This window comes from Arachis stenosperma, chromosome 8 (assembly GCF_014773155.1).
Source record: "Arachis stenosperma cultivar V10309 chromosome 8, arast.V10309.gnm1.PFL2, whole genome shotgun sequence".
Taxonomy (NCBI): domain Eukaryota; kingdom Viridiplantae; phylum Streptophyta; class Magnoliopsida; order Fabales; family Fabaceae; genus Arachis; species Arachis stenosperma.
The window spans coordinates 12,663,728-12,675,216 of NC_080384.1; the positions used below are offsets into that span (position 1 = coordinate 12,663,728).

Genomic DNA, 11,489 nt, shown 5'->3' on the forward strand with positions numbered 1-11,489 from the left:
GTCAGATTTAACGAAAACCAAAGAACCGGTGGATTTGAAAAAATCCAAACTAGTTCGAACTCCTTTTTTTTTCTTCAAGTGAAACGAAGTCGTTTCAATTATTAAAAAAAATTATTGAAAGAAATCCAAGCTCGAAACGACCCAAACTCATTCCTTTTTCCTTTCCCCAAACTCTAAACGGTTGAGACCTGAAATTGAGAGAGACCCGTTCAGCCCTTCTCATTCTCACCGTGCTCTCAGTCTCGCTCTCGCACCACCCGACCACAGCCAGCACCATCTCCACCGAACGATGCGACGTCGTCAGCTATTGCTACTCAGAGTCATCGTCTCGGTGGCCCCTTAGCATCTTGGGTCATCACCTCCTGTCCTGTACCGCTGTGTGTCCGTCCTTGTCCTCCTTTTTCCGGTCCGGTCGTCCAGTCATCCCTGTCGTCGTCGTCAGCGCTGTACTTCTTCTTCGGTCTTCCTCTTTTCTGCTGGCGGTACATCAGCCATAAGGTATGTATTTTTATTTATTTTTAAAGTATTTAGTATTTCAAATTTTCAATAATTTAGTACTTTAATTAAAATTAATTGATTAATGGTGTTGATTATCTATGTTGATTATATTTGGTTGATTATAAGTGTATAACTTGTTGATTTCTGTTTGATTTCTGTTAGATTGTTCAGTTTTTTGTTTTATGTTGTTGGTGTAATATATTGTTGATTATAGTGTAATATATTCTTGCTATATATAATATATTGTTGTTATATTTGGTTGATGTTGTATATTATTCTTAATAAATTGTTGTTGTGTATTATTCCTGTAGATTAGAAATTTAGGATGGTTTCATCAAATATACCATCAGAAACACCAACTTTTCATGAACAAGGATCAACTCTTGATGGAATAATTGGAACCCAAAAAAATAGCAATAGATAAAAAGCTGATCCTGCATCGGCCATTGTAAGCAAGTTGTGAATAAAAAAAAAAACTGTTATGTTATGTATTTATTGTGAGAAGTTTATTAGGGGTGGAGGAATTAACCGGGTTAAGTATCATTTGGATGGAAAAGGTGGAGATATTGAGGCATGTCGAAATGTGTCAGCTGTAGTGAGGCACCAAATCAATCAAAAGATTGAAGATCTTCGAACCAAGAAAAGGAAAACTCAAAAAGAATATGTAGAAAGTTATAATTCTTGTGATGAAGTTGAAAGAGAATTTGATGAGATTAAACGTAATGAGATGTGATAACAACAAAAATCAAGGCTTCCAGCACCTAGCTCTAGAAAATGAAAATAACTCAAGAGATTACAATCTTTTTTTTTCTATCGGCAGTAACACCTGGAGCTCAACCAACTACCAAAAGTGTTCTCCAAAGCAAAGAAATTGTGGAGAAATGTGATATTGCTATTGCGAGATGGATGATGGATGCCTCTGTGCTATTTAATGCGGTTAATTCAGCTTATTATTAGACAATGATTGATGCTATTGCAAACATAGGTGCAGGATATAAAGGGACAAATTATGGAAGAGTTTGTGGATATTTGTTGAGTAAATTGGTTGAAGAGGTAAAGAAAATGATTGAAGATTATCGTAAAATTTGGAAACAAATTGGATGTACTATCATGGTCGATGGACGGATTGATCGTTGTAGGCATACTTTAATTAATTTATTGGTTTATTGTCCTAAAGGAACCGCTTTTCTAAAGTCAGTTGATGCTTCTCATGTCTTGAAAATTCCTGATGCTTTGTTTAAGTTGCTTAAGGATGTTGTATTATTTGTTGGTCCTGAGAATGTTGTACATGTAGTGACGGATAATGCTGCAAATTACGTTGCTATTGGAAGGTTGTTGGAATCAGAGTTTCCTAGATTGTATTGGTCTCCTTATGCAGTACACTTTGTTAATTTGATGTTTCAGGTTATTGAAAAGTTAGAGGAAGTGAGTAAAACTATGTCACAAGCTTCGAAGATTACGAAGTATATCTATAATCATTGCCATCCTTTGTACTTGATGAGAAAGTTCACAGGCGGACGAGAAACACTTCGTCCATCTCCAACTCGATTTGCCACTAATTTCATTGCTTTGCAAAGTATTTTAGCTCAAAAAGATGCATTGAGAGCTATGGTGACATCTAGAGAATGGACAAACTCAACTTACACTAGAGAAGTCAAAGCTAAAAAGTTTATGAAACAAGTCTTAGATTCTAAATTTTGGAATCAATGTATTGATATTGTTAAGCTTACTCATCAACTTGTTCGTATATTGCGTATTGTGGATAGTGAAAATAGAGCTGCAATAGATTTTCTTTATCTAGCTATTTATAAGGTTAGGGAAGAGATGGTGAAGAGGTTTCAAAAAAGAAAGACGGTTGTTGATCCTTATTTAAATATTTTAGCTACACGCTGGGATTCAGAACTTTGAAAAAATCTTCATGCTGCTGGTTATTGGTTAAATCCAACTTTTTGATTTAATACTGGAGAATTTAAAAAGCACATGTAAACAACTTCTGGCCTACTAGATGTCATTGAGAGATATACTTATGGTGATGCAAATTTGAATTATAAATTGATAAGTGAGATGAGAATATTTAAGAATGTTGAACAAGACTTTGGAAGACAATCTGCAATACGTGAGCGAAACACAGTTATGTCTGGTAAATTTTTTATTAAAATTAGTCTTTTATGATTGTGGTATGTTTATGATTTGATTTTTATGATTGTGATATATTATTTCCTTTTTATGTTAAGATCAATAGTGAAAATCTTATGAATGTGGAGCATCAAACTTACAAAAATTAGCTATTCGTGTTTTGAGTAAAAGTTGTAGTTTTTCAAGTTGTGAGTGTAACTGAAGCATTTTTTGAACACATTCACTCAAAGAAAAGGAATCGGTTAGATCATAAAAAATTTAATCATCTTGTTTTTGTTTATTATAACTTACAACAAATGTACTTTTTTATTATTCTTTCTTGAAGGCATTATTTTAAATTTATAGTCACAATAAGAATAATCAAGTTAATTGACAATATAGGAACCGAATGAGAAAATAATGTTATGATCCAATTTGTCTTGATGCATTTGAGTATCATTTAAAATGAATAATGGAAGATTCACCACCATTTTTAACTCCTGAAGAAGTTCATGCTTTAAAGAATGATCTTGCAAATATGTCTCTTCAATCAGCTTTAGATGATTTGGGTATGTTTTTGTTAGGGAAGATTTTGTAATACTTTAACCAATGTTTTGCCTTATTATTAATTATGATTTGTGAAACATTATTGAAATGATAGATCAATTGAATCTGAAGATGATCGAGATGATGATGAAGCTAATAATAATTCTGTGAAAAATGCAAATCAGAATGTAACTCCAAATTTATCAGATGAAGAAAGATATCCAAACTTTGAAATTACTCCTTAGATATAATCCAAAGATTGTTATTTTTATTGTGTTAAATGGAGATACTAATGTAATAGTACTAATAAATTTTATATTTATTTTCGTATTATTTATTTTTAGAATTTAAGACTTAATATTTATTAAAATGTTACTGAAGATATGTATTTTAAAATTTAATTTTTAAATTTTTGGCTATTTTATATGTTTTACTTATGTGGGACCGAGTTAACCAATTGAACCAGTAATCCAGTATCCCAATAATCTAACCGGTTCGTGTTTAGTTGTTATTTTATATATATAAGAAAAAACTATAAAATTTTAGATTAATTATCTCATTCTTTACAAATGAAATATCAACCACTACGTTTATTTTAATTTATGAAGTACGAACAATAATACGGATATAGAATATGATACGACATAAAACACGTGGATATAGAAATTTTAATTTTTTTATAAGATATAGGGACATAGCATATATAAAAAATATATAGCTTTTTTTAAATAATTATATAATATTTTAATATTTTATTGATGTTAAAATATAAATTAATATTTTAACTATTTTTAATACATTTTTAATTATATGAAGTACTTAATGTAAATTTTTGTGTTAATAAATATAATATATACTATTTTTACACTTATTTAAAGAACATAAATTAAAAATAAATTTGACACATAATAATATTTAAATATAAAATATATTTAAAATATTATTTTTTTATTAAAATATAATTCGTAACAAAAAATATATATTCCAAATGACTATTATATTTAAAATATATCTGACCCATAACACAACAATTATCAAAGTGTTTGTAATTTATAGATTTCAATTTTCAACCCTAGATAGTTGGCCGTCCATAATGTGTATATTTTTCTGTTTTTGTAATGAATAAATAAAAAGGAGTGACATTTGTTTCTCTAGAAAAGGTTGGAGTGAAAAGGGGGGAAGGAAAGTTGAATATATTTTTCGTGGAAGTTGAGAAATGAATCTAATGAAATTAAAATTGGAAACGAAGGATCTCAATCACCGACTACCTAGTGCAATGTAATGTAGTGTGGTATGAAACGAAACTATCTCAATGGGAATCATAAAAAGTAATCGGACCTTTGCTCCTCTTAGCTACCCTTAAGTGCTTTATTTGTTTTTATGGATCAAATTCGATCTGCATATTTATTGTATTTATTTGAATTAAATTTAAAAATTATAGATATAAATTTGATCTATAAAATTATTAGATCTAATAAAATTGGATTACACATTTTGTATAAGTATTCGTATATTTATAAAAATAAAGAAATAAATATTTGTTTTATATTTTATTTTAATTAATAATTATTATATATATTGTATTATTTTAATTTATTATTTAAAAAATATATATTTAATATCATTTTAAGAGTAAATATATTTAAAAAAATAAAAAAAATAAATTTTATTGATATTTTTTAATAAAAATAAATTTTTAAAAATATTTTTGTATTTTGTGAATATATCTGATATCTAATTTCCGATTCGATCCAATCGGATCAGATTCAAACTCAAAAACTACAAATATTATATCTGATCTAATCCAATGATTTTAGTCATATCTAATTCGATTCGATCCGCATTCATCCCTATTTATTTGATGTCTTATTCAATCACTATACATAACGAGTCAATTTTTATTTGGTTGGATGAGTCCAATTCACTTATTAAAACAATGCTGTGAAAGCGCCATATATGTAGGACAATGTGTGACACCATTGATGTCGTTAACATTAAAATAGCCAACAAAAGACATCCAATAAAATTAAGAACACCCTCGCTAGCTAGTGTCGTCATAAAGAAAATTATTGTAAATTATTTGGCTATTTGCATTGATGTGTCATAATCCTTCACAAAAGCATGGTAGTATGAAATTAATTAACATGGAAAAGCACCATATGTTGGACGGTGTAAACTTAGTAGATAAATTAAAGGCCTTGAGTGCTATGATGATAGACTGTGGCATCACATGAAATTAATAGAGAATATGGTGCCAACTTTCTCTTTACCCTAAATAGGGTTATTGTGTTGCTTGATTTTTCTTCGACTTTGACGATACAGGTATCGAATCAAATTTATATTAATAATTTTAATATAAAAAATAGATACAATTCTTTTAAAAAAATAAGTTCGATTCGAGATTTATTGATTTTAATATTGTTATCAACTTTGCAAGTAGTGAACTAATGAAATTTTTGTATTATTAACAATAAATTGATATAAACAAAAGTTTAATATGAATTGAAAACACAAATCAGATTAACCAATTTCAATTGTAAAAGTAAAAGAAAAAACAAAATGCTAGAATGCTGGAAATAAAAGAAACAAATAAAGGTTAACCCCCAAAAACTTTTTAAATTATTTAAACGCTGATAAAAATACACCTGAATTTTATTATTGACAAAAATGCCTTTAAATAATTTAAAAACGCGACAAAAATATCTAACAGTAAATATAGATTTCTAAAAAATGTCTTAGAGATTGAAATTTGACGTGATTTTTTGCAAGCATAATTAAAAAAATGAGATATTACTATTCTTAAAATTTGGTGATTTTTTATAAGTATATATTTTTTTGTGATTTTTTAAAAGTATTATTAGTTGTTAACAAAAAAAATATATACTTAACAAAAAATTACCAAATTTTAAGGATAATAATATCTTATTTTTTTAATCATGCTTGCAAAGAATTGTATCAAAATTCAATTTCTAATATATTTTTTGAAAAATACATATTTAATATTAGATAATCTTAAAAAAAACTAACATTAAATATGTATTTCTCAAAAAATACATTATATGTCTAGGTTTTGCTTTCAAACACAAGTTTCATCAGCTATATTATCAACTATATCTATTTATTATCTAGAATAATTACTCAAATTAATCCTTAAAAATTTTAAAAGTGAATATTTTAATTTTTTTTAAAAAATTAATCAATTCTCAATATTTTTTCAATAAGATATAACAATCTTTCGTTCATAAAAAAATAAAATAAAATAAATTATTATTATTAATTATACAATAATCTTGTATCATAACTTTTTGTATTTTTTAAACTAAAATAATGATAAATTTATTCCCTAAATTCTTATGTATGTATTTAGAATATAAAAAGAATTTTTACATAAAAATATATATATATATATATATATATATATATATATATATATATATATATATATAGTCACTCAATAATAATAATAATAATAATAATAATAATAATAATAATAAAATCATTAGAGATTATTTTAAAAAAATTTAAAGTCGAAACTGTTTGATATTTTTGTGTTTAATATAATCAAAAGATATCTTATTTTAAAAAATATATTTGTATTAAAAAATATATTTTAATTTGGATTCCAAAACATCATTATTCACCTTACTTGTTTGAGTTGTTTCCAATGAAAAAGTGTATTAATATGCTAATGCATCAATCACATGTACAAAGCTAAGCTAATACTAATAATAAAGATTGACATATAGTAAAAGTAAAATGGATGGGACATTATTATGTTAGATAGAGAAAAATGTTAAAGATTAATATTAATTTTTTTGGAGACTAAAATATCCGGTTCTTAAATTTTTTTGGACTGATTTGGATAATTACTTTGTCAAAAAATAGACTGCCGGAGTAAAATCTTGGAGATTGATTTTTGTATTAATTTTTCTTGAGTACTAGAATATCCGCTTTTTAAATTATTGGAACGATTTGGATAATTACTCTATTATCTATCTATTATATCTATTAAAATCAGATTTCTGCACTTAATGATAGAATTGTCGTAACATTTTTTAGAGTATTTTTTATTTATTTCTTTTAACTCATTAAATACAATCAATTATAATGAATTAATTATATCAACTAATTGATTTAATTAGATATTTAAATATCACATAATTTATATCAATTTGTTTTGGTTGTTGAAAGTTTTATAGGCCTTGAAAAATAGAAGATTTGAATCAAGGCATTCTTTTTAAATTTATTCGCGTTACTAATTAAGTAAAAGATTTCTTTAGTTTAGTCTCTTGCAACTATAAAAAAAAAAGAGAAAGTAATAGAAAAAATCACATCAACATATATTTTAGTTCAATTTTAAAGTGCAATAAAATTTACATCTAATCTCTACTATAATTTTAGTGAAATTTCACTATATCAATCTTAAAATTATTATCACCAATTCAATGCTAAGACAAATAAAGCATTACACCGTACTTCACAAATTAATTTTTAAATAAAAAAACTCTCCAAAATAGATGAAACTAAGATTGGAACAAATTAATTTTTTTTCTAATTTATCACTTATCACTCAGACTTTTTTAAAATATTCACCCAATTTAAAAAATCATATATTTTTTATTAGTACTAAGAAGACTCAAAAACATATCAAATACAAACAAAAATGAAAAAGAAAAAAACATTTAATTGTACTGTGTTTGATTTTTGAATCGTTTTCGTTGAGTTGCTTAAAACCTTGTTCTTCTTCTTATATCGAAAACAAATCTTTAACTAGTCATTGCAGTTGATTGAATCATTATTAATAACGTGATTTATTTCCTTTTATATCCAGCAGCTACCTTTTCAAGTGATCTTCAAATCTTGTTAATAATATTTGGGTAACACTATGGTACAAAACTAATATACAGATATTTTATTTGGTATACTAATTTTGAGATATGTATTTCTGCTATCTTTTTATAACAATCAGAGCTGTTAATCCATATATAACTTGTTAAAAGATTGGCTTGGCTGGTCAGTTATATAAAAATTTTATATTTTAAATTATGTAATATTTTTTTCTATGAATGTCTTATTACTTTTTTTGAGCGGTTGGATTTAAGATCCAAATATTAAATAAAATATTTATTTTTCTTTAATTATTGTTAAATAAATTATAAAATCTTAAATAGTCATGGCCATATCATATATTATCTGAAATAATAATAATAATAATAATAATAATAATAATAATAATAATAATAATAATAATAATAATAATAATAACTATTTTTATGTGATTTTATATTAATATAAAATATTATATATTTAACACTTCTTATGAGTGTAAGTTGTTTTCAGTTAAAATTTAATTAATTCTATTTACGAGAATTAATGGATTAAGCAAGTAATGATTAATTGATTATTCTAGTTAGACGATTCAAGTTTGGATGATGAACAATTGGAATATAAACTGAAATTTAAATGACTTGAATATAAACGATGGAAATGTAAATAACTAAAATTTAAATTGCACAAATATAAATAACTGGAATATAAATGATAAAAATTAAAATGACAAGAATGTAAATTATTGAAATGTAAATGAGAAGAATTAAAGAGAATAAAGGCAATAATAAAATACAAGAATTGATTAACGTAATTGTGTATTAATTAAACACAATTAAAATAAGATAAGAGAAAATTAACTATTTATAACTCAAAATCAAAATCAATTTTATTTTAATTGTTTTAGTTCTTAAAGTTTAAAATCAAAATCAAAATCATTCCTAACTTTATTGACACAAAGACAACTACACCTTCAACGAGTAAAATAATGGATTTATATTTCTTTCCGATTTTAAGCTTTCGTTTATTAAGAGTCTCCAAAATAGTCTCTGCAAGGAATAAAGCATCCATTGCCACCATGCAAACTTGTCTTCCATACCAATGGGATTGCATAATACCGTAGCACAAATGTGAGTAATGGCATAACCTGACAAAGCAGTTTTGTGCACGACTTCAAGTTTGAGTCGATAACATTGTTGTCATCAGTAGCCACACGAATCTAGGCATCTTGAAGAATAATTAAAGAAAGTAACGCGTATTTCACTGCGAGGGCGAGAGCGAGTTGTGATGTTGCGAGGGTGAGGTCGAGGTGTGAGTGCAAGGCGCAGCAAGGGCGAGTGCGAGAGGTCGAGGGGCGAGGTTTTAACTAAAACAGTACTTATTTTCATGTTAAACTTAAAATAAGAGCATGAAATTTTTTATACAAAATTACTAATAAAAATACTTAAAAAATTAATTTACATTTAAAAAAAATATTAGTAGTTGATAATATAGATATATAAAGTTCTAATTTTTAAAATAGAAATTAATAAAGATACATCGATGCTATGTGCACACACAAAAACGAGTTACTTGCATAAAATACATATTAAAGTATAAAATAGGAATAAGTACTCTTTTGATCCCTAAAGTTTAAGGTCAAAATTAAATTCGTCCCCAACATTATTTTGGATTTAAAATTATCCTCAACATTAGGAATAAATCAGCACAAATATTCACATAAATATATAATGATTATTTTTTTAATGTATATATAATATTTTTAGTAAAGATAATCTTTGATATTATATAAATAACTATGAGCCTTAAAATTTTTATAAATTTATAATGTATATTTTTATGTGATTAAATTTTTATTATTTTATAAAATATTTTTTTACTTGTATTCATAATTATGTATTTAAAATTATTTTAAAATATTTATTAATTTTTTTTATTAAAGATAGGAGACTTGAACCCGCAATTTCTTAATTGAGTATGGAGAGACTATGTCATTTGAGTTATTACTCATTGGCAAATATTTATTAATTGCTACTATCATTTATTTGAGTTTGCATAATGTACGGATCTTATTTTAATTTTTTATAATGTCAAAGATATATGCAATTTTTGTAAATCAAAAATTAAATCAATACAATTTATAAATTTTAAGGATCTTATTAAAGTAATTTGTTGTTGTTATTAATAATAATGTTGATTATTGTTCAATAATTATGTCCTTTGTCAAGTCTGTTAAGTCTCACCCAATCCTTTGTATAGTTGCAGCTCCATCACATTATAAGCCACCCTTCACTCCTAAAATAGCCTCGGCTCAATTGCTCCCTCACAAAGAAAATAGTGTCATATGTCATTTATCCATTAAAAAAAACGAAAATCACTTTATCTCTGTACCAAAATAAATTCCACTAATTAATTTGAATATGGAAGTAAAGAACGTGTTAGACTTGCGTATGGGTTGGAGGAGTGCTTTATCTCGTTGTGGGATTAGAGGAAGCAGAACTCGAACCCTGCGAGTTGTGAATTACCCAGAACAAGAAAAACGGAGGGTCCGAATTCTACGTTTTAAATTTCAATTTCCATCACCTGCAAATCGGACCATGCGATTTGTGAAGCAAAATTTCATGATTAAAGAACTCGCATGGTCCGAGTTGTGTACTCTGAGTTTTTTCAACTTTTTAACACAAATCGGAGGGAACACAAATCGGAGGGTCCGATTTGTGTACTCTGAATTTTTTTCAACTTTTAAACACAAATCGGAGGGTCTGATTTGTGTACTCCCACAATTTTAAAAAATACCAACAATTACCATATTAAAGTATATTACTCATCTTACTTCCATATCAAAATTTTTTAACTGTATGTTATAATTTTCCTATTTCTAAATATGTTCCAATTAAAATAATGTGCTCATCCGTTGCTGGATAATAATTCTGACCATTACTGTCCATAATCATCATCATTATTATTATAGTTTTTTTTTTGGTAACAACAATCTCTTTCAATTTCGTATCAAATAAGTATTTATATCAATTTTAAAGCTAAAACGTTATACCTATTAAGTCAAGTTATTAATCAATATAATTAATTAAATGTTTATCATTTTTAAATTCAACAGTAATATTTTTTAATTTATTTTTTAATATTTTGGTAATATTTTTCAATTTATTTGGTTTAATTTATTAAATTAAATTAATTATACTAATTATATGTATTAATTAATTAATTTGATTAATTTATTAATCATTAAATAATAATTTATAAATAAAATAAATAATTGAGATAATTTTAATTAATAATTAAATCAAATCAAATCAAATCATATGTATTGAAACAAATTCAAACAATGTAAAGTAATAATTAAAATAAAATAAGATAATTTTTTATTTATTTAAATTGAATGTTATAAATATAAATTAATTTTATTAGATAACCATAATTTTTTAGTTTTTTGTATATAAATAACCAAATAAAATTAATTTTTATTATTTTTTTATGTGTAATTT

At 25.5% G+C, this 11,489-nt stretch overlaps 1 protein-coding gene across 1 annotated transcript; it reads left to right on the forward strand.

Moving 5' to 3' along the window:
* Window positions 1–1,458: 1,458 nt before the first annotated feature.
* On the forward strand, window positions 1,459–2,406 carry LOC130945410 (uncharacterized). The gene has a single exon (XM_057874130.1). The coding sequence runs from the start codon at window positions 1,459–1,461 to the stop codon at window positions 2,404–2,406; it is 948 nt and encodes a 315-aa protein (XP_057730113.1).
* Window positions 2,407–11,489: the final 9,083 nt, after the last annotated feature.

Excerpts from the sequence above, each read along its gene's own strand:
- LOC130945410 (XM_057874130.1), top strand. The coding sequence starts at position 1,459 with ATGATTGATGCTATTGCAAACATAGGTGCAGGATATAAAGGGACAAAT.